The sequence below is a fragment of the Oncorhynchus mykiss genome, chromosome 2 (genome assembly GCF_013265735.2).
Source record: "Oncorhynchus mykiss isolate Arlee chromosome 2, USDA_OmykA_1.1, whole genome shotgun sequence".
In the NCBI taxonomy this organism is placed as follows: Eukaryota; Metazoa; Chordata; class Actinopteri; order Salmoniformes; family Salmonidae; genus Oncorhynchus; species Oncorhynchus mykiss.
This window is the reverse complement of record NC_048566.1, coordinates 72,552,510-72,577,520: the sequence shown is the minus strand read 5'-3', so window position 1 is coordinate 72,577,520 and position 25,011 is coordinate 72,552,510. Positions and strand designations below refer to the sequence as shown.

Genomic DNA, 25,011 nt, shown 5'->3' with positions numbered 1-25,011 from the left:
GGGTAAGTAACAACATCTCCACCCCGCTGATCCTCAACACTGGGGCCCCACAAGGGTGCGTTCTGAGCCCTCTCCTGTACTCCCTGTTCACCCACGACTGCGTGGCCACGCACGCCTCCAACTCAATCATCAATTTTGCGGACGACACAACATTGGTAGGCTTGATTACCAACAACGACGAGACGGCCTACAGGGAGGAGGTGAGGGCCCTCGGAGTGTGGTGTCAGGAAAATAACCTCACACTCAACGTCAACAAAACTAAGATTGTGGACTTCAGGAAACAGCAGAGGGAACACCCCCCTATCCACATCGATGGAACAGTAGTGGAGAGGGTAGTAAGTTTTAAGTTCCTCGGCGTACACATCACAGACAAACTGAATTGGTCCACCCACACAGACAGCATCGTGAAGAAGGCGCAGCAGCGCCTCTTCAACCTCAGGAGGCTGAAGAAATTTGGCTTGTCACCAAAAGCACTCACAAACTTCTACAGATGCACAATCGAGAGCATCCTGTCGGGCTGTATCACCGCCTGGTACGGCAACTGCTCCGCCCACAACCGCAAGGCTCTCCAGAGGGTAGTGAGGTCTACACAACGCATCACCGGGGACAAACTACCTGCCCTCCAGGACACCTACACCACCCGATGTCACAGGAAAGGCCATAAAGATCATCAAGGACAACAACCACCCGAGCCACTGCCTGTTCACCCCGCTATCATCCAGAAGGCGAGGTCAGTGCAGGTGCATCAAAGCTGGGACCGAGAGACTGAAAAACAGCTTCTATCTCAAGGCCATCAGACTGTTAAACAGCCACCACTAACATCGAGTGGCTGCTGCCAACACACTGACTCAACTCCAGCCACTTTAATAATGGGAAATGATGGGAATTGATGTAAAATATATAACTAGCCACTTTAAACAATGCTACTTAATATAATGTTTACACTACACAATGTTTACCCTACATTATTTATCTCATATGTATACGTATATACTGTCCTCTATATCATCTACTGCATATTTATGTAATACATGTATCACTAGCCACTTTAAACTATGCCACTTTGTTTACATACTCATCTCATATGTATACACTGTACTCGATACCATCTACTGCATCTTGCCTATGCCGCTCTGTACCATCACTCATTCATATATCTTTATGTACATATTCTTTATCCCTTTACACTTGTGTGTATAAGGTAGTAGTTTTGGAATTGTTAGCTAGATTACTCGTTGGTTATTACTGCATTGTCGGAACTAGAAGCACAAGCATTTCGCTACACTCGCATTAACATCTGCTAACCATGTGTATGTGACAAATACAATTTGATTTGATTTGCTACAAAGAAACCACTACTAATGGACACCAATAACAAGAAGAGACTTGCTTGGGCCAAGAAACACGAGCGATGGACATTAGACCGGTGGAAATCTGAACTTTGGTCTGATGAGTCCAAATGTGTGATTTTTGGTTCCAACCACCCTGTCTTTGTGAGATGCAGAGTAGGTGAACGGATGATCTCCGCAAAAGCATTCCTCATGGTTGAGAGAATGCCAAGAGCGTGCAAAGCTATCATCAAGCAGATGATTTGTTTAACACTTTTTTTGGTTACTACACGATTCCATTGTTTTGATGTCTTCACTGTTGTTTTACAATGTAGAAAATAGTAAAAAATAAATTGAATGAGTAGGTGTGTCCAAACTTTTGACTGATATTGCAGGAATGAAGGAAATGTAGGACCTTATACTGGCATTGTTCTCATATGACCCATAGTCAAGTGACCCGTAGTTTGTTTGTTGTTCATGGCATTATTTTGCAGTTTGCACTGTGATATATCTGCATGGATAGGATGAAATATTTGTAAATTATGACAGTGATACTGAAATCACTACTAGTTAGTATTATAATATGGTAACTATTATAGGACTAACACCAATCTGAGCAGGCTTCATTTTGCAGGAGAGGGTATTGTGTTCCTGTGTTAGTCAGCTGATTCTCTGTGGTGGAAAGAGTGTCACAGGCAGACGGAAAGCCCTGTGGGCTTGTGTTACTTAGGAGTCAATGGGACAAATAAATAAGCACAGCCCCTTCCGTTGATTACACAATTGGAAAGAGGCTAACTTCCCCTCTTTCTTCACAGTAAGGAAGCGCTGTGTCTCTACTGTGTGTGACTTTCTACAGTCCCGTCCTCTCATTAGATTTACATGGTAAAGACGCAGCACACTGAAGCAGCATTCATCTACACCACCGCTACTGTAGCAGTGTGAAATATGTATTCAGTCTTTCATCCAGCTCTGTATCTCCCGTGGATGGTTTATAAAGTAGTCGTGTGTGTAAAGTCCTATGTTGTGGTAGCTTTGAAAAACAGAGAGGGAACTGTGATCTGTGTTGTATTAATCATAGTCCAGCTCCATAGCTTTCCCCTTATCACACGTGTGTAATTACAGGATATTTGTGCTTTAAGCACGGCTCTGTTGCCTGGAAATGGAAGAGTGGCTCCTGTGATGAACTCCCTGTTAATAGGACTACCTTTGATCTGGATGGAACATGGAGAGCTTGCAGAACGCGCAGGTTTTAATTATGAAATACATGAAAAATAGATGGCGCACTAAATGCCAGCCATGACTGCAGTGATTTGCTGTAGCAGCAAGTGTAGTGAGCTTACATCTGCTGTTGTTTTAATTCTCTCTCTCTCTCTCTCTCTCTCGCTCTATTTTTCTCTCTCTCTTGCTCTATTTCTCTCTCTCGCCCTGTCTCTCCGTCTTTCTCTCTGTCTTTCTCTCTCTCTCTTCTCCAGTGCTGCTCACAAACCTTCAGACAACTCTCACGCTGCTGCCTCTCCCCTCTCCCAGCAGCAGAGAGTGTTCAATAAGAGCAGGATATTAATTAGAGTATTGACGGCCATGTAATTCATCTCCCAGGATGTGTTATTACATGGGAGGCTTCAGAAGGCCAGTTTGCATTATTGGCCAGCTCTCTCCCTTCTGAACAATTACACACAAGTCCTTATCAGCACACACTTCCGTCCACTCTTCTGAGACCTGGGAGGACACATAAGTAACAAGAAGCTTCTCAATGGACTCAGTAGACACGTGCCTATTTGCTCAGCATTTATACTTATGGACCAGAGTTCCTCCACATTACCTACCCAATACTACAGTCGTGGCCAAAAGTTTTGATAATGACACAAATATTAATTCTCACAAAGTTTGCTGCTTCAGTGTCTTGAGATATTTTTGTCAGATGTTACTATGGAATACTGAAGTATAATTACAAGCATTTCATAAGTGTCAAAGGCTTTTATTGACAGTTACATGAAGTTGATGCAAAGAGTCAATATTTGCAGTGTTGAGACTTATTTTTCAAGACCTCTGCCATCCGCCCTGGCATGCTGTCAATTAACTTCTGGGCCACATCCTGACTGATGGCACCCCATTCTTGCATAATCAAAGCTTGGAGTTTGTCAGAATTTGTGGGGTTTTGTTTGTCCACCCGCCTCTTGAGGGTTGACCACAAGTTCTAAATGGGATTAAGGTCTGGGGAGTTTCCTGGCCATGGACCCAAAATATCAATGTTTTGTTCCCCGAGCCACTTAGTTATCACTTTTGCCTTATGCCAAGTTGCTCCATCATGCTGGAAAAGGCATTGTTCGTCACCAAACTTTTCCTGGATGGTTGGGAGAAGTTGCTCTTGGAGTATGTGTTGTGTTCTTAGGCAAAATTGTGAGTGAGCCCACTCCTTGGCTGAGAAGCAGCCCCACACATGAATGGTCTCAGGATGCTTTACTGTTGACATGACACAGGACTGATGGATGCGCTCACCTTGTCTTCTCCGGACAAGCTTTTTAGGGATGCCCCAAACAATCGGAAAGGTTATTCATCAGAGAAAATTACTTTACCCCAGTCCTCAGCAGTCTAATCCTTGTACCTTTTGCAGAATATCAGTCTGTCCCTGATGTTTTTCCTGAAGAGAAGTAGCTTCTTTGCTGCCCTTCTTGACACCACGCCATCCTCCAAAAGTCTTCGCCTCACTGTGCGTGCAGATGCACTCACACCTGCCTGCTGCCATTCCTGAGCAAGCTCTGTACTGGTGGTGCCCCGATCCCGCAGCTGAATCAACTTCAGGAGATGGTCCTGGCGCTTGCTGGACTTTCTTGGGCGACCTGAAGCCTTCTTCACAACAATTGAACTGCTCTTCTTGAAGTTCTTGATGATCTGATAAATGGTTGATTTAGGTGCAATCTTACTGGCAGCAATATCCTTGCCTGTGAAGCCCTTTTTGTGCAAAGCAATGATGACGGCACGTGTTTCCTTGGAGGTAACCATGGTTGACAGAGGAAGAACAGTGATTCCAAGCACACCCTCATTTTGAAGCTTCCAGTCTGTTATTCAAACTCAATGCAATGGAAATGTTTTTGGAGATTCAGTTAATTTGCATGGCAAAGAGGGACTTTGCAATTAATTGTAATTCATCTGATCAACCTTCATAACATTCTGGAGTATATGTAAATTGCCATCATACAAACTGAGGCAGCAGACTTTGTGAAAATGAATATTTGTGTCATTCTCAAAACTTTTGGCCACGAATGTAGATAAGAGTGATGGTATGACATGTATGTCGTTTTGAAAAATCTTCAGTGGTTTTCTTTGCCTCCTTAATGTGTCATTTTGAAATAGGTACCTGCTGGACAGCTCTGTTAACTACTTGTCATGGGACAGACTATCAGTGCACACATCAGTTCCTTTGTGTACAACATGTTATAAATATAGTCCTGTAGGCCTATCTTGACTTGTAAAAATTGGATGGAAAGAGTTTTGCAGGGGTAGAATTGAAGATAAAACATGTTGGACATGACAGGTGAGAAGTCCACAGACTAGATTCTTATCAGGATTGTGACAGGTCAGTCTGATGAGCACCTCACTAGCAGCATGATATCTGTGATAGTGATATAGACCTCTGGGAAACGCAGTCTAGCAGCATGATATCTGTGATAGTGATATAGACCTCTGGGAAACACAGTCTAATAGCATGTGAACTGCTTTTGTGGTTTCCTGTAGAGATGTCTGTGTGGCGAGACATCCTTAGTGCTGCACATGCACAACAACAGCAGACCACACAGAGAAGAACCCAAAAGCTTTGAAAAGGGTGATCGGAGAGCTTTATCTCATTTGTTAGTTATTTTTCTAGCCCTACTGAATAGGTTAGCCCAAGGGAGCACATTGCAAAAAATGATCTAGTATTGCAAGTTTGACATTTAATGACTGCGATATGATTAACTCCAGTATGAATAAAATATATGTATTACATTGCTACATGTGTAGGATTCAGTTAATTCTGAACTTCTGAATTAATAAGGTCTTATCCTCAGGGAACGGTTGGGTTTTCTGGGTCTCAGCTTGAACCTGGGAGAACTTCCTTCTGTAACCTTTCTGAGGTGATGCATGAATGTGTAAGCATGTTGACTTTCCTTTCCGGTTAGAATGGGAGGAGATTGGCTATAGCGAGAAGTGTATGAGCCCTTTGCTCGCTTAACTTTTCTGGCCACCGTTCAATTCCATTCTCTCGATGATCTCAAGGTCTTCCTATTCTAGGTATTCCTTTTAAAAGGCTGAAGAAGTGATTGTACTGTGTGTGTTTCACAGAAAGAAAGTACATTCTAGCAGGAATTAATTTTATGAACCTAGGTCAGAGGTCACAGCCTCTAACCCTCAGACTGACGGACATTCTGTTTCCTCTCTCATGTCCAGTTCTGCTCTAGACTCTCCCGAGTCATGTATAATTCACGATCCACCGGATGTTGCGGCAACACTCCATCGTAACTCCTCCTCCACATTTACTGGATTGGTTGAGCAGTGCAGAAGAGAACCTCTCCAATATTTATTTTCTTCTCATCAAGACCAGTATGTAGTTTCAATATCTGCTACGTTAGGTTAGTTCTGCTCTGGCTTTTGTGGGTGACCCTTGGCGAGCACTTGAGATACGCCATATCATTCGATAAATAAAAGCATACATTTACTACTGTAATGTTTGTTTGTAATAGACATTATTTTTATCCTTGCGAGGAAGTATGTACTCCAGAATCCATGGAGTCCAACTGTGTTGTTTTGTGTGAGCCTATTAACGCACCCAGTAGTGGTCAGTGCAGGCTGGTGTACAGTACAGTGCATCAGGGTGGTCTGGAAGGGCTATATTTATGGTTCAGGCTGAGATGGTATTGGGTTTCATATGTGGTTCAGGCTGGATCCCAGGGAGATTACTGAGAGCTGGGAACTGCCTGCTCAGATAGTCCAAACACAGAGAAGCCTGCCTGTGTTGTGCCCCTGGCCTCACTTTGACCAGCGCTGAGGGGCTTCCTGTATCCGCTGGCCTCCAGGGACCAGCTCTCAGAGGGGAGTTACATTACAGGCAGGATCAAAGAAAAGCATTTCAAAGCAGGAGAAACACTGTCGTTTGGCTTTTCCCCTGCACCACTCAACAGAGCATCACACAGAAACATTGAACAAAATGCCAGACTTTTTTTTTTTTATGAAAAGGAAGTTGTTCATTTTTAAAAACATTTCGCTACACCCGCAATAACATCTACTAGATATGTGTATGCGACCGAATAACATTTGATTTGATTTGATTGGATTATTTAAAAAAATCTTCAAGTATCCTTTTCTTGAAACTGCTCACCTTTATTGTTCCTCTGAGAGTGTTAGGAAACATTACCTGGCAGTCAGCTACGGTCTTAAAGATTCACAACTTTTTTACTATAATTGTAAATATTAATATTGCGTTGATGTTCTGAACCTTCCTCCTCACGATGGCCTCCAACAAAATTGCCACGCGATCCCTCGTTAAGTCCGGGAACGTTGCGGCAGCGTTACGGGACTGTTTGGCGACGCTCACCATTTGTTTAAGCACTCAGCTGAGGGAACCTGGGCTGCGGCTTCTCACCAATAACAATAGCGCTTATCGCTCCACTCCCTGCGGTACAATTAAAATTCTGTCAGAGTGTTCAATCTGCCTCCCAGCCATGCCTGCTGTTCCCGTGGCCCTCCTGGGCCACGTCTATTCCTCTGCCACTATGTATAATTCACGAGCCACCACACAGCTCCAAACACACAGCACTGAGGGTTCACCTGGAGACTCACAGGACCAATAAAGCAGAACTACCCTGGGGGAGAACCGTACAGGAGTCTGGCAAAAATACTGTAGAGAGGGAAGAGTCTGCAAGGGCTCTATCTGGTGATCAGTGGGTCACTGATAATTTCAGATATCCATAATAGAAATATATTAAAGAGAAATATATGGAGAAATATAGGCTTGTTTTTTTCTCCCTCTTTTTCCTCTCTTCTCTTGAAAGACAATTGTGGTGTCCTCTAAAACTAATTTGGATGTAAATCTTCTATTTGCAGATAATTCCATAGCGATGCATTGGAGTAACCTGTTGAGTTCTCTGAGTGGTTGCTTTTAGTTAAAACCAATTAGAAATGACCAGAAATAACAGCGCCTAGAGACAGAGAAGTCATTTTTCTCTTACGCCTCCCCAGATAGTTGGCCTCTCCATGGATTAAGTGTTTTAGTATATTAGGGGGCAGCTGATTAGAATCATTATGCTTTTTTAATCATTACATTTTTGCATTTATAGTTTATACCAGTATAATAAGGCTAAGTGTGTCACTGCAAAAGGGACGCTTATTGGAATTACTTTGTGTATGAAACTTAGCCTTCCTAAAGACTGCCAAAGTTAGAACACTGCACTGATCTCCCTAATTGAGCTCTTACAGCATATTGTGTATGGTATGTAATTATTCATTGTATTGGGAACTCAAATCAGTATATTGTACTCTTTTCTCTGTATGGAAGTAAACTACTTTGAAAGTGAATGGTATCTACAGTTTCGGTGTGTATTAGATAAGAGGGCCCTAGTAATGGACTCTGATGGGCTTTGAGTACCTGTGTCCAATAGCCCATGATTCCAGGAGAATACAGCTACTCCCTACCTGACACCAGTGTGTGGGGCATCCTGTATCTGGGACTGCTGTGCTGGTTTGGCCTGGTCTGATCCGTGCTGGCCGTGTCCTTGTGCGTGTTGGGCGTGGAGCGTAGGCGTGCTGAGCAGAGCGGAGCGGGAAGCGGACTGGAGGAAGAGTGTCTCCATGTCTCCCCAGACTGAGCAGTGAATGATGATAAGTGAGGAGCTCCAGTCAATGAATCAAGCAGCAGGAAGGCAGGGAGCAGCCAGGGGGAGAGTGTGACGTCCCCACGGGAGGGGCCTCGCATTAGGAACTTCCTAGTCTGTGTGTTTCTGGCACAGGTTAAATGAATCGCTCCCATTAGCGTGCTGAGAGGACAGCTCCATTATATGAAGGAGACTGTAACTTTGAATGTCACGGTGCAACAACCCCTGAGCGCACCGGCGTCTCCCAGGGAGGGAGGGTGACAATAACCATCCATGATAATCATTCCCTGTCAAGCTTTAAGGAACCTGAAATTATGACGTACGGCCTGTCGCGTGCCTCAGACTTCATTACAGTGCTGTCACTTTGAGCTGCAGTGCTGGAGAAGCACCACTCCGATGCCTGGCCCCAGCCCGCTCTCCTGCCCGCTTCACTACTGTTTCAGTGGCATGTTTACAGGATGTGTGCCCCCCTGCAGATAGATGTGGTGGAGGTTAACCTCCAGCCGTCTGCACACAGTCTCCTTTCAGATTTGATGAGGGGACGATTCTCATGAGAAGAGACTGGAGAGAACATGTTGAGGAGCAGAATGTGTGCTGTGAATGTTTACCACTATGAGGTGGAATCAGAATGATCAAAGACTTCCAGGTGACAGCTGTCCCCTCCTTCCATTGTGACAAATGGTAATCGCTACTAGAAAATTCAGTAGTCAAATGAGGGAAGTTTCATTTAACAAAATGAAACGCTAATAAAATGTATTGGCTAAAGGGAACATCAATTTAATGGCCATTGATTTGTATACACCCTACTTTGGTCTTTTAACGGCAAGCTTGTTGTGTTAGATTGTCTGTCTGCCAAGGAGAGACTCACCTACAAAGTAACCTCTGAACCTGCCATCCAGTAGAGTAGACATACACTGGCAGGCATCACCAATGTCAGTGCCCAGAGCCTAGCCCCACCCTCCCCTCCCACAGCCTGATTCACTCATTGGCTCTGTGGCCCCTTCCCCCGTGCCACCTCCAATCAGAGTGCTCTGAATGACTCATAGAGGAAGTGGGCAAGCTTTCCACCCCTTCCTCCTCTCCCCTCCCCTGCCTAACAACAGGCCATTTTTCTAAGCAAGCCTGTAACTGTTTTGACAGTAATGATTTCCTCCTCTATGTCCAAGTAAATCTTTGGTGTAACGATTTTCATATCTCTTAGTGACATTGACATAATGGCTGTTTGTGATTTGAGGAGGATGGAAGACTGATAGCTGATAGGACTGAGCCGGCAGGATTCAGATGGGGCTGACATACAGTGTAGTGTAGTGCAGTGCATAGTAGTGCAGTGCATTGTAGGGTAGTGTAGTGTAGGGTAGTGTAGTGTAGGCTAGTGTAATGTAGTGTAGTAAAATTAAGTGTATGGTAGTTTAGTGTAAGGTAGTGAGGTATAATGTTGGGTAGTGTAGTGTAGTGTAGTGTAATGTAATGTAATATTGTAGTATAGTATAATGTAGTGTAATGTAATGTAATTTAATGTAGTGTAATATAATGTAGTGTAGTGTAGGTTAGTGTAGTATTAATGTTGTGTAGGGTAGTATAATGTATGGTAGGTAGTATAATGTAGTGTACTGCCATGTAATGTATTGTAGTATAATGTAGTGTATGGTAGTGTAGTGTAATATAATATAGTGCAGTGTAATACAATATAAAGGAGTTTAGTGTACTTTCGTGTAGTATAGGGTAGTGTAGTATAATGTTGTGTAGGGAAGTATAATGTTGTGTAGTGTAGTGTAATATAAAGCATCCTTCACTCATGCTGCCAAAAATACCCTTGTAAAACTGACTATCCTACTGATCCTTGACTTCGGCGATTTACAAAATAGCCTCCAACACTCTACTCAGCAAATTGGATGTAGTCTATCACAGTGCCATCCGTTTTATCACCAAAGCCCCAAATACTACCCACCACTAGAACCTGTATGCTCTCGTTGGCTGGCCCTCGCTTCATATTCGTCTCCAAACCCACTGGCTCCAGGTCATCTATGTCTTTGCTAGGTAAAGCCCCGCCTTATCTCAGTTCACTGATCACCATAGCAGGACCCACCCGTAGCATGCGCTCTAGCAGATATATTTCACTGGTCTTCCCCAAAGCCAACTCCTACTTTTGCCATCTTTCCTTCCAGTTCTCTGCTGTCAATGACTGGAACCAATTGCAAAAATCACTGCAGCTTGAGTCTTATATCTACCTCACTAACTTTAAACATCAGCTGTCAGAGCAGCTTACCGATCATTGCACCTGTACACAGCCCATCTGTAAATAGCCCACCTACCTCATCCCCATATTGTTATTTCTTTTTTTTTGCTCCTTTGCACCCCAGTATCTCTACTTGCACATTAATCTTCTGCACCTCTATCACTCCAGTGTTGAATTGCTAAATTGTAATTGTTTTACCACTATGGCCTATTTGTTGCCTTACCTCCCTAATCTTACTACATTTGCACACACTGTATATAGATCTTTCTATTGTGTTATTGACTGTACGTTTGTTTATCCCATGTATAACTCTGTGTTGTTTGTGTCGCACTGCTTTGCTTCATCTTGGCCAGGTTGTAAATGAGGTTGTAAATGAGAACTTGTTCTCAACTGGCCTACCTGGTTAAATAAAGGTGAAATAAAACATGTTTTTAAATTATGTAGTGTAGTATAATTTAATGTTGTTTAGTGTAATGTAATATAATGTGATGTAGTATAATGTAGTGTAGTGTAGGGTAATATAATGTAGTGTAATGTAGTGTAGTATAATGCAGTGTAGTGTAGTATAATGTAGTGTATTGTAAATTAATGTAGTGTAGTATAATGTTCTGTATTATAATGTAGTGCAGTGTAATATAATGTAGTGTAGTATAATGTAGTGTAGTATATTGTTGTGTAGTATAATGTAGTGTTGTGTAATGTTGTGTAGTATAGTGTAGTGTAATGTAGTGTAGTATAATGTAGTAGTATAATGTAGTGTACAAGTACTATAATGTAGTGTAGTGTAATGTAATGTATTGTAGTGCAGTATTTATTTATTTTTTTTTTATTTTACCTTTATTTAACCAGGCAAGTCAGTTAAGAACAAATTCTTATTTTCAATGACGGCCTGGGAACAGTGGGTTAACTGCCTGTTCAGGGGCAGAACGACAGATTTGTACCTTGTCAGCTCGGGGGTTTGAACTCACAACCTTCCGGTTACTAGTCCAACGCTCTAACCACTAGGCTACGCTGCCGCCCCGTATAATGTAGTGTAGTATAATGTAGTGTAGTGTAGTGTAATATATGTAGTGTAATGTAGTGTAGTATAATGTAGTGCCATATAATTTAGTGTAGTGTAGCAAAGTGTAATATAATGTAGTGTAGTTTAATGTAATGTAGTATGATGTTGTGTAGTATAATTTTGTGTAATATAATGTAGTGGAATGTAGTGTAGAGGACTGTAGGGTAGTGTAATGTAGAGTAATATAGTGTAATGTTGTATAATGTAGCATATTGTAGTCTAGTATAATGTAGTATTGTATAATGTAGTTTAGTATAATGTAATGTAGTCTAATGTAGTATAATGTAGTGTAGTATAATTAAGCAATAAGACATGAGGGGCGTGGTTTATGGCCAATATACCACGGCTAAGGGCTGTTCTTATGCACGACTTAAAGCGGAGTGCCTGGATATTGCCTATATACCACAAACCCCTGAGGTGCCGTATTGCTATTATAAACTGGTTGACAACATAATTAGAGCAGTTAAATACATGTTTGGTCATACCCGTGATATGCATTCTGATATACCACTGCTGTCAGCCAATCAGCATTCAGGGCTCGACCCACCCAGTTTATAATGTGGAGTAGGGTAGTATAATGTAATGTAGTGTAGTATAGGATAGTGTAATGTAGGTGTGTAATGTATGTGTAGTGTGGTATGTTTTAGTGCAATTGTTTTAAACTTTTTGACCCGCGACCCCTAAAAAGGAGTGTCAAAGCTCCCAACTCCCGTGCTCGCAAATGCACAAATGTTACACAAATGTAGCCTGTCAATACAGCCATAAACGGTGATGCATTTTCTGAATGCAATATATAGAAATTACCTCTGTTTTACACCTGCATTTTGAGGTGAAAGTCATTTATGTTAGCAACCAATATCAACTACGGATATGTCATTTCTCTAAAGTCCAGATCAAGCAGGATCATATAGCCTACCTGTATGCAGCAGAGGTTGGAAAGCATGGTCTATCTGTAGCCTTTTTCTACCTCACAAATATCGTAACAAATTAATCAGAATATGTTACATCTTCATTCCGTAAGTATTGAAGGTATTTCGATGTTACAGCCATCTTCAGACATATATCCAGTAGCGACCTAGACTAGGCATATCTGAAATGTGAAAAATATAAATTCAATTGCCAGGTTCTGGCAAAGATGCATCTGTAGCAGATTGCTAAACTGTATTTTATTTGGATAATATAAACATACTGTTCTTGGCAGGCAGAACTGGATAAAATGAAACCAGTGCTTTTCGGTCACTAGTCTGGAAATGGGCTCACCTGCCTTTGCACACCAATGCTGATGAACAGTCAAGACACACAACTTTTTGGCTCTGAAGCACAGATGAGATGTTTATTGAGAGAATAATTTTGTGCAATAACGTAGGTCTAGATTAGGCAAAGGTATACATATAAAATACAAATTGTATATGTAGCCTATTAAAATATGTATTTTCGTCATTCAGTTTCAAACTCGCGACCCCCCAAAATCTTATCGCGAGCCCCCAGTTTGAGAACCACTTGTGCAGTGTAAGGAGAAACAGGGAGAGCAGGGATTAAGTCACACAGACCACTACTAGTTGCTGGACCTCAGCCATATTCAGAGAATTAGGAACTGAAAGAGAACAAAATCTGCTCTTACTGTACTTCTTAGTTTGGCCACTTCCACTATTACAAGCAATGCTCTGGAGAGTGACAATCCCCTTATCTAAGGGTTCACAATGTTCATTCTTTAGTTGTATCTGGTCTATTGCTGTTTCTGGGGGAAGCAAAATTTTGAGATACATTTCAGACTTTTACGGAACAGCGAGCTGATTTAATATTGTGATCTAATGGAAAGAATGTGACTCAGCCATGCTTTTTCCACCAATTTCCTTACATTCGAAGTGTGAAATTGTGTTGTGCATTTTCATTGAAATAGCTGGAGTACAACTCATGCTTTAGTATCGTATGTATAACAATAACCAGAGCCTGATTTACAAAGTCTCAAAATGTCTATTTTATGTGTCTATAATAGAGTTTGTAAGATCTGAAGAGAAGCCAGGAAAAAGCCCCCGATACTGTATATCCCCAACATGAAACCAGAGAGGTTCCTTACATGGTGTTAGAGGTCTAAGTCTGGCTGCTCTTACAACACCTTGACGCCACCACTCCCTCATGGCCTCTGAGGCTAACACTGAATACCCTTAGTTGATTGAGACCTGGAATTAAAGGAGGATTACCAATTGTTTTTTATTCTTGTGTAATGACTCAGTTGGACAATTACTTTGGCCGTGAGCACTGGAACAATGCTGTAGCCTGATCACAGAGACATGGCCTCTAGGTTGCTGTTTCCCCTCTCTCTTTCTGCTCAATGGACCTGATATCCAATGTGTGTCTGTGTACAGAGAGTTGACAAGCTTACAGTATTTGTTTTCCCCCTCGTTGCTCTTTGACTCGTTTCCCCTCAAACATGTCTGAAACATTGTTATCTCCGGCCAGTTGCCGGAGAATTATTGAATCATGTCAGCCCGCCATCCCCTGAGTTTCAGATGCAAGCTGTAGAAAAATTAGCCATTGCTTCCGCATGACAAGTGGGATCTATTAGTGTTCTTTCGCCCTGCAAAGCATGAGCATCGGAGCCCGCTGGGGCCCATGGTTGGCTGTGCGCTGGCCCTCGTCGGACTCTCAGGGCATTAGGCCCACGCTGCAGACGAGAGGGGCTGCAGCCGGAGACAAAGCTGGAGCCAGGGAGGCTCATCCGATGAGTTGACACCCGAAGGGGGGAAGGCTGAGGACTGCCAGTACCGCTCCCTCTCTGCCTCACCCTCAGAAACACAGGTCTGACTCAGAGTGAAGTCACAGCGCCGCCGTCCTGTCTTCCGCTCTGGGGAACAGACTTACTCATGTACAGACTATAGGCCCTGTGAGGTCACACATGGGGGCATTACAGTGTTTGTGCAGATTTATATTCTAGAAAAAAATACAAAATAAATCATGATCTGGATGCTGTCCGTGGGGTTTGAGCAACCTTGCCAGGGTTGTTGCTATGGGTTTTTCAGTAGGAGGGCTGTAGGTGGGCCAGTCACACCACTGCCCTGAGCCTGCATGGGACCTCTATAATCTCTGTGACCTAGCCAAGAGACAGGAGAACCACAGGGCCACAGCAGCACAGTCACATAGCAACACAGCCATGTGGCGTTAGGTGTTATTAGGTGTAACAGAGTTAAGAACGTAACATAAGCTCACTCCACAGCTAGCTTGAAATGTTGCGGATGGAGCCATCCAAGAGGTACCTTTTGGGTGGCTTTAACCATTAGAACGTTAAGAAGGGCGGTCACATGTGTGGCGAAGCAGAGGATCACTGGTTCGAGCCCAGTATTGGGCAGTGGATGAAGCTGAGCTTTTAGCAGCACACTGACCCCCGTTATATAGGCACAGGGATATTGTATGACTGTCCTCAATTTTCAGATTTAATGTGGCTCTAACAAGTCTGTTTCCCTTTATTTTTCAGGTATTTCAGTAACAAAGAAGACGCATACCTGTGAGTACAAACCATATGATAGCATGAATTCCACTTGTTGTTTGAAATTAATACCAAAATGATTGAAATATGGACATTAGCCCACATTATTGCAAAACTATGGAATACAACAACATAACATATTAGCTACTGGCCTGCTTTTATGAAACCACCTATTTTCAAATCAGACACATCAGTATACCTTATACTTAGGATGAAAAGAGATTCAATGATTGTGTTTTTTTATTACTACTGTGTGTACTGTAATATTCTCATCACACATTGACCTCCAACAGCAACATGACCTCGTACTTTGACATTTTCCCAAGTCAACTTTTCTTTATTATTGCAATTCTTCATTATTTCCTATCTGTGTGCAGAACTGGAGAGAATATTTTAATAACGGCAGAGAGGATATTGAAATGATATGTAGTCATATGACTGTCTGAAATCATGCTCTGATATCCCAGCCAGACAGTTTGCTGAAGCTCCTCTTTGTTCTCTGCAAGGCTTGCAACTTAAAAAAATACAAGGATGTGGTTTGTTTGAAACCTTTAGAGGCTGGGTTAACTACAAGTGCTGTGCATTTCTGAAAGAGAGATGCTATCAGAGAAATACAGAGATAAAGGAATGGTTTGTGACACAGCATGGTGCTATGAATGCTATGTAAATGCCAACAGTAGGCAATCTCAGAGATTCTCTGCCTCTTACCTGAAGCCACACAATATTTATGTTGAAAAATGATGGTTTCCTAGAGAACTGTTCAGTTGAAGACTGTAGATATGACATAAATGTATACAAAAACATAAATGCATCTACAAACTGTAGTGTGTGTGTGTGTGTGTGTGTGTGTGTGTGTGTGTGTGCGTGCGTGCGTGCGCATGTCTCCATCTGTGTGTGTATATGTGGGAGAGTCGAGCTCTGAAGGTTATGCTCTCACTCTGTTCATCACAATGAAACTTGTGGAGAGGGAAGGCCGTAGGGATACTCTGTAAAAGTGGACTGACTGTCTCACCTGTAAAACACAAAAAAAGTGGTATTTGGCCTGCACTAGCTGGTCCTCTAGCCAGCCCTACCTGAGTGAAGCAGTCACATAAACTCTGTCTCTGAAAATAATGTTAAGGTCAGGTAGATGTTTATGTTAAGCTATTTGCCTGGCCAGAGGGATGAATGGAGTGTTTGTTTGAAGTGTGTGTGTTTGATATTCAACCTCTTCTCCTCTGTAAGGTAAAACAGAGTTCTTTGACCATTTATCCGATAACCCACTGCTGTCTTAATTAGACCAGAGCTAAGCACCTCTACACCGGAAGGGGCCTCAAATCAAAGAGCATGATTTAGGAGTCTGGGTTCAAAGCCCTGGGCAGAGACTGGACTGCACACTTTCATTTCAATTAGAAATATTCAAATCTGATCCGTGTCAAGAAATCAAAGTAAAGCGCTTTAACAAGTCGCTGATTGATATGCAGTGCAGTCAGGAAGAGGCGATAGTCCTGAGTCAAAATATGTGTATGCACAGGGAATGATTCAAAGGACAGTTAATGGTCACGGACACTGTGATGGAAGATCTGGTGGATTAGGAGAGGAGCTCTAGTACTTCTGGCTGGAGTAGTCATAATGAGGTGGATATACAATAGCTCCACCCAACATGGTGGTTTAAGGCTAGCTATACTAGGGCACTATTTATGTCTCTCCAGCTACATCCACATCCTGAGTACCGTCACTTCAGTCAGACTGGGCTCTCCTATTGCGTCTCCTGCAGGGCCAGACTGGCCAGTGTTGAGTGTCTCTGTGGTCTCAGCTGAGCAGACTCAGGGAGAAACCTCCCTCCCCATCCATTCAGCCCAGAGAGCCCAAAGACAGAGCCCATCCCTCTATCTTATCTCTCTCCTCTTTTCCTGCCTGAGTGATCAAACCCCTGGAAGCTCCCTGCCAGACCGCCACGCCAGCCAGTCCCATCATCAATATAAATTACAGGGGCAGCTGTTCCCTGGCAGACGTTCTTCTCCTCCACTTTCCTCCTCCATTTACATTTAGATTTTACATTTTAGTCATTTAGCATATGCTCTTATCCAAAACGAATTCTCCTCTCTCCTATACGTCTGGGCACTCCACCCTATGAAGTGAAGTATTTTGGATGGTAATGGACACTTCATGTGCTGCTGACCATCATAGTCTCTCAGCATTCAGACTGTGAAAGAATGAGAGTAAATGTACAGGCCTGGGCTGGAGCCTCTACCTCCATCCACCATTTGGGGTGGTCCAACTCCAGCAGGCCATATAACTTTAACCACAAAGCTATAATTCTCAGTAAGGAATCAAGTATGGTTTTCCGTACATTTTCGCTGACAGCTTTATAGAGAATGTGTTTATTTGGTCCTACTGCAAGGCAGAGTGGGCTGTAGAAGGGCCCTAAAATTGTGAAGTTTGGCAGCTGTATTTATACTCATGATAAACAATAACAGTGCCTTCAGAAATCCAACACAACATCTCACTGAGTACCACTCTTCATATTTTCAAGCATGGTGGTGGCTGCATCATGTTATGGGTATGCTTGTCATTGGCAAGGACAAGGGAGTATTTTAGAATACAAATAATTTGAATAAAGCTAAGCACATGTAAAATCCTAGAGAAGAACATGGTTAAGTCTGCTTTCCAACAGACACTGGGAGACAAATTCACCTTTCAGCAGGACAATAAGGAGTTGCTTACCAAGACGATATGGAATGTTCTTGAGTGGCATAGTTACAGTTTGGACTTACATCGGCTTGAAAATCAATGGCAAACTTGAAAATGTTTGTCTATCATTGTTTCAACAACCAACTGGACAGAGCTTGAATATTTTTTTAAAGAACAGTGTGCAAATATTGTACAATCCAGGTGTGCAAAGTTCTTAGAGACTTACCCAGAAATATATATATATATATATATATATAGCTGTAATGGCTGTCAAATGTGGTTCTAACATGTATTGACTCAGGGGGTTGAATACGTACAGTTGATGTCGGAAGTTTACAAACACTTAGGTTGGAGTCATTAAAACTCGTTTTTCAACCACTCCACAAATTTCTTGTTAGCAAACTATAGTTTTGGCAAGTCAGTTAGGACATCTACTTTGTGCATGACAAATGTTTACAGACATTATTTCACTTACAATTCACTGTATCACAATTCCAGTGGGTCAGAAGTTTACATACACTGAGTTGAATGTGTCTTTAAACAGCTTGGAAAATTCCAGATAAGGATGTCATGGCTTTAGAAGCTTCTGATATGCTAATTGGCATCATTTGAGTCAATTAGACGTGTACCTATGGATGTATTTCAAGGCCTACCTTCAAACTAAGTGCCTTTTTGCTTGACATCATGGGAAAATCAAAAGAACTCTGTTTAGTAGACCTCCACACGTCGTATTCATCCACGCTCATCTGTACAAACAATAGTACGCAAGTATAAACACCGCGCAGCCGTCATACCGCTCAGGTAGGAGACGCGTTCTGTCTCCTAGAGATGAATGTACTTTGGTGCGAAAAGTGCAAACCAATCCCAGAGCAATAGCAAAGGACCTTGTGAAGATGCTGGAGGAAACTCCACAGTTAAACAAGTCCTATATTGACATAACCTGATAGGCCGCTCAGCAAGGAAGAAGCCACTGCTCCAACACCGCTATAAAAATGCCAGACTACGGTTTGCAACTGCACATGGGGACGAAGATTATACTTTTTGGAGAAATGTCCTCTGGTCTGATGAAACAAAAATGGAACTGTTTGGCCATAATGACCATCGTTATGTTTGGAGGAAAAGGGGGAGGCTTGCAAGCCGAAGAACACCATCGCAACCGTGAAGCACGGGGGTGGCAGCATCATGTTGTGGGGGTGCTTTGCTGCAGGAGGGACTGGTGCACTTCACAAAATAGAGGATGGAAAATTATGTGGATTTATTGAAGCAACATCTCAAGACATCAGTCAGGAATTTAAAGCTTAGTGGAAATTGGGTCTTCCAAATGGACAATGACCCCAAGCATACTTCCAAAGTTGTGTCAAAATGGCTTAATGACAACAAAGTCAAGGTATTGGAAAAAGCGTGTGCGAGCAAGGAGACATACAAACCTGACTCAGTTACACTCAAGTTAAACCTAGGGGGCAGTATTTTTGTTTTTGGCTAAAAAACGTACCCATTTGAAACTGCCTATTTCTCAGCCCCAGAAACTAGAATATGCATATAATTGTCAGATTAGGATAGAAAACACTCTAAAGTTCCTAAAACTGTAAAAATATTGTCTGTGAGTATTACAGAACTGACATTGCAGGCGAAAGCCTGAGGAACGGCCTCTTATTTTGAAACCTCTCTGTTCCTATACATGCCTATCCTCCATGTAAAGGGAAATCAACCGGGTTCCTTTTTCTATGGCTTCCCTAAGGTGTCAACAGTCTTTAGACATAGTTTCAGGCTTTTATTTTGAAAAAATTAGCGTGAAGGATCACATTGCATAAGTGGATAGGTGGGGGCTCTCAGAGTGAGTTTTGCGCAAGAGAGTAAAGCCGCCATTGTTCCTCCCGCTGTTATTGAAAAACCTACATACTCGGTTGATATATTATTGAATATATATTTTAAAAACAACCTGAAGATTGATTATAAAAAACGTTTGACATGTTTCTGTGGATATGGATATGGATATTATTTGGAATATACGTCTGCGTTGTCATGACCGCTCTTTCCTGTGGATTTCTGAACATAACGCAACAAACAAACGTCAGTATTTTGGGTATAAAAATAATCTTTATGGCACAAAAGGAACATTTGTTGTGTAACTGGGAGTCTCGTGAGTGAAAACATCCAAAGATCATCAAAGGTAAACAATTTTTTTGATTGCTTTTCTGATTTTCGTGACCTAGCTACTTAATGCTTAGTGTACATAATGTTATGTTATGCTATCGATAAACTTACACAAACGCTTGGATTGCTTTCCCTGTAAAGCATAATTTAAAAATCTGACACGACAGGTGGATTAACAAAAGGCTAAACTGTGTTTTCCTAAATTGCACTTGTGATTTCATGAATATGAATATTTTTTAGTAATATTATTTGACTGTGGCGCTATGCTATTCAGCGGTTGCTGATGACAATTATCCCACTACCAGGATGAGTAGCATCAACAAGTTTTAAACAATTTGAAAGCAATGCTACCAAATACTAATTGACTATATGTAAGCTTCTAACCCACTGGGAATGTGAGGAAAGAAATAAAAGCTGAAATAAATCATTCTCTCTACTATTATTCTGACATTTCACATTCTTAAAATAAAGTGGGGTCCTAACTGACCTAAGACAATTACTTTTTGCTAGGATTGAATTGTGAAAAACGAGTTCAAATGTATAGGTGTATGTAAACTTCCGACTTCAACTGTATGTAATCTAGATATATTAGTGTTTATTTTTTTTTTTTTACACGTTAGAATTTTTCTTCCACTTTGACATTACATAGTATTTTGTTTAGATCATGTACAAAAAATGACTTAAATCAATTTTTTATCCCACCTTGTAACTCAACAAAATGTGGGAAAAGGAACTGTATATGAGATATTCAAAAGTAAAAGTGGTTTACAGAAGTGGTTTAAAAATAAGTAGTGAAAGTCCATGTATATTATTGCAGTTAATTTGGTGGCCAATTGAACATTTATTTACTGTAGCCTATAATATTGTCATTAAAATGAAACCTGAGGAGGACCTGAGGAGCACCACCAGCTACCATATTTTCTCACCACCTCCAGAAGAGAGTCCTGTTGTCTACCTGTGAGTTGAGTTAGTTTGTGTTAAAATGTTTTGAGGGAGAGGGTGTAGACCTGTGGATCAGGTGGACCAGCTGATTACACAGACAGATAAGCAAGAGGGTGTAGACCTGTGGATCAGGTGGACCAGCTGATTACACAGACAGATAAGCTTTCTCACCTCTAATCTCTCATCAGAAGACTGAAGCAGACCTGAAAATCTGTAATCAGATCTACACTGGACAAAAATATAAACGCAATGTAAAGTGTTGGTGCCGTGTGAAGTGAGCAGAAATGTTCCATACGCACAAAAAATGTATATCTCTCAGATGTTGTACACCAAGTTGTTTACATCCCTGTTAGTGAGTATTTCTCCTTTGCCAAGATAATCCATCAACCTGACATCTATCAAGAAGCTGATTAAACAGCATGCCGTTTTGTCACAGATGTCTCAAGTTTTGAGGGAGTGCACAATTGGCATGCTGACTGCAGGAATGTCCACCAGAGCTGTTTCCAGATAATTTAATGTTAAGTTCTCTACCATAAGCCGCAGACCACGTGTATGGCGCAGACCACGTGTGTGGCGTCATGTAGGTGAGCAGTTTGCTGATGTCAACATTGTGAACAGAGTGCCCCATGTTGGCGGTGGGGTTATGGTATGGGCAGGCATAAGCTACGGACAATGAACACAAATGCATTTTATTTTATTTTTTTTTTTTTTAAATATTTTTATGGCGATTTGTATCCACAGAGATACCGTGATGAGATCCTGAGGCACATTGTCGTGCCATTCATCTGCCGTCATCACCTTTCAGCGTGATACTGTAGCAAGGATCTGTACACAGTTCCCGGAAGCTGAAAATATCCCAGTTCTTCCATGGCCTGCATACTCACCAGAAATGTCACAAATTGGGCATGTTTGGGATGCTTTGGATCGACGTGCACGATAGACTGTTCCAGTTCCCGCCAATATCCAGAAACTTTGCACAACCATTGAACAGGAGTGGGACAACATTCCACAATCCACAATCAACATCCTGATCAACACTATGCGAAGGAGTTGTTTCACGCTGCATGAGGCAAATGGTGGTCACAGCAGATACTGACTAGTTTTTCTAAACCACACCCCTACCTTTTTTTTTAAAGGTATCTGGGACCAACAGGCACAAGATCTTCAAACAAGGCACCTGCAAGATCCCAAACTTTTCTGGGGGGAATGACCCTAGCCCTCACCCTCCGATCCAACAGGTCCCAGTGTAACGTTAATTTCTTTGTCGATAAACGCGAATCCTACCATCACCCCAAAACCGCGACTCGCCAGTGAAGAGCACTTTTTGCCAGTCCTGGTCCAGTGATGGTGGGTTTGGTGCCCATAGGTGACGTTGTTGCCGGTGATGTCTGGTAAGGACCTGCCTTTTACAACAGGCCTAAGTCCAGCCTCTCTCATTCTATTGCGGACAGTCTGAGCACTGATGGAGGGATTGTGCTTTCCAGGTGTAACTCGGGCAGTTGTTGTTGCCATCCTGTACCTGCCCCGCAGGTGTGATGTTCAGATGTACCGATCCTGTGCAGGTGTTGTTACACGTGGTCTGCCACTGCGAGGATGATCAGCTGTCCATCCTGTCTCCTTGTAGCACTGTCTTTGGTGTGTCACAGTACAGACATCGCAATTTATTGCCCTGGCCACATCTGCAGTCCTCATGCCTCCTTGCAGCATGCCTAAGGCACGTTCACACAGTTGAGCAGGGACCCTGGGCATCTTTCATTTTGGTATTTTTCAGAGTCAGTAGAAAGGCCTCTTTAGTGTCCTAAGTTTTCATAACTGTGATCTTAATTGTTGCTGTTAGTGTCTTAACGTTTGTTCCACAGATGCATGTTCATGAATTGTTTATGGTTCATTGAACAAGCATGATGTCCCAGATGTGCTCAATTGGATTCAGGTCTGGGGAACAGGCGGGCCAGTCCATAGCATCAATGCCTTCCTCTTGCAGGAACTGCTGACACACTCCAGCCACATTAGGTCTAGCATTGTCTTGCATTAGGAGGAACCCAGGGCCAACCGCACCAGCGTATGGTCTCACAAGGGGTCTGAGGATCTCATCTCGGTACCTAATGGCAGTCAGGCTACCTCTGGCGAGCCCATGGAGGGCTGTGCGGCTCCCCAAAGAAATGCCACCCCACACCATGACTGACCCACCGCCAAACCGGTCATGCTGGAGGATGTTGCAGGCAGAAGAACGTTCTCCACGGCGTCTCCAGACTGTCACGTCTGTCACATGTGCTCAGTGTGAACCTGCTTTAATCTGTGAAGAGCACAGGGCGCCAGTGGTGAATTTGCCAATCTTGGTGTTCACTGGCAAATGCCAAATGTCCTGCACGGTGTTGGGCTGTAAGCACAACCCCCACCTGTGGACGTCGGGCCCTCATACCACCCTCATGTAGTCTGTTTCTGACAGTTTGAGCAGACACATGCACATTTGTGGCCTGCTGGAGGTCATTTTGCAGGGCTCTGGCAGTGCTCCTCCTGCTCCTCCTTGCACAAAGGCGGAGGTAGCGGTCCTGCTGCTGGGTTGGTCCTCCTCCACATCTCCTGATGTACTGGCCTGTCTCCTGGTAGCGCCTCCATGCTCTGGACACTACGCTGACAGACACAGCAAACCTTCTTGCCACAGCTCGCATTGATGTGCCATCCTGGATGAGCTGCACTACCTGAGCCACTTGTGTGGGTTGTAGACTCCGTCTTATGCTACCACTAGAGTGAAAGCACCGCAGCATTCAAAAGTGACCAAAACATCAGCCAGGAAGCATAGGAACGGAGAAGTGGTCTGTGGTTATCACCTGCAGAACCACTCCTTTATTGGGGGTGTCTTGCTAATTGCCTATAATTTACAACTGTTGTCTATTCCATTTCCAACAGCATGTGAAATGTATTGTCAATCAGTGTTGCTTCCTAAGTGGACAGTTTGATTTCACAGAAGTGTGATTGACTTGGAGTTACATTGTGTTGTTTAAGTGTTCCCTTTATTTTTTTGAGAAGTGTATTATCTCACAGCTCTGATAGGCCAGAGAGCACACATAGCTTGTCTAGCAATGTTGCTATTCCTCTCCTCAGAGAGATTTCCTCATTAATTATGGTTAATCAAATCAAATCAAATGTTATTTGTCACATGCTTCTTACCCAACAGGCGTTGACTAACAGTGAAATCCTTACTTAATGAACCCTTTCCAACAATGTAGAGGAAAGTAAATAGAGAATTAATAGAAAAGTAAAACACTTAATAATAAAAGTAATAATAAATATACAATGAGTAACGCTAATCCCAGAATAATCTCCAGAAAATGTACACCTAGCTAAAGGCTACTGTTTGTGGGTAATATGAAATGTTAAAACATCGTTAAGGTGTAAGCAAATGCATGTCTTGTATTGTAATATGTAGTGTGATTAGTACACTATGTATGTTGTTTTAGCAGGTAGTAGGCAAGACAGATGCAAAATGTCTGACTCCATTGATTTCTCAAAATGAATTGTGTGTGGATATTTTGTCAAACTTTCTTTGGATAACTCTGTTTTACTGTAAGTACAGTACGCTTGGATAACACTGTTGACAGTAATTTCATATTTTCATTACGTTAAAGTATGGACATGTCCAAAAGCTGTCTTGCCTACTACTTGTTAAAACTACATTGTGTATTAATCGCACTACATACTATTTAGAATGTTCTGTTTTGTGAAAACTAATTCAGTAAGCAGAAAATAAACATACTAGGCTCACCCACACTGTAAAGGGGTTGCTGTGAATTTGACAGCAATTAACAGGTAGCTCATTGGCAAGTATGTTTCTGTATTTCATATTGCAGTATACCTACTGTAATCCTAATACAGTAGCAATGCAAGTACTGTGTAATGACACACAGTACAATACCATAAAATGTACTGGATTATACTGTAAAAAGGTTAATCGTAATGAAGGAATAAATGAATGAACACAATTCATTGAAGGGAGAAGAGGTTTGTATTTTTCCCAGTATTTCAATGTAATTACTGGGCATTGGTGCATGCAGTTTGGCTTCTAGTTAATGTGTTTGCACATTACAGCATATCAAATAATATTTGGCGTTTTATATCCCTTACACTTCTAGAGGCCAAAGGATTCCAAACTGGCAGCGGCTAAAGTCCAAAAAAAGACTCAACCATTATCGTTTAAGACTTGCTGTCACTCCAATCTGTCCCCTGTACATTTTAAATTGAGAAGGCACCATAAACACATATGAGTTAAACTGGTACAGCCTTCTCACTAA

The 25,011-nt window shown here is 42.3% G+C and overlaps 1 protein-coding gene across 1 annotated transcript in view; it reads left to right on the top strand.

Annotated features, from left to right (window-relative positions):
- Nucleotides 1-25,011, top strand: part of roraa (RAR-related orphan receptor A, paralog a) — a 287,647-nt gene that overhangs the window by 166,992 nt on the left and 95,644 nt on the right. The window contains exon 3 of the mRNA XM_036954955.1: nt 14,942-14,971. Coding sequence (XP_036810850.1) covers nt 14,942-14,971 — 30 coding nt within the window. The remainder of the gene's footprint in view (nt 1-14,941; nt 14,972-25,011) is intronic.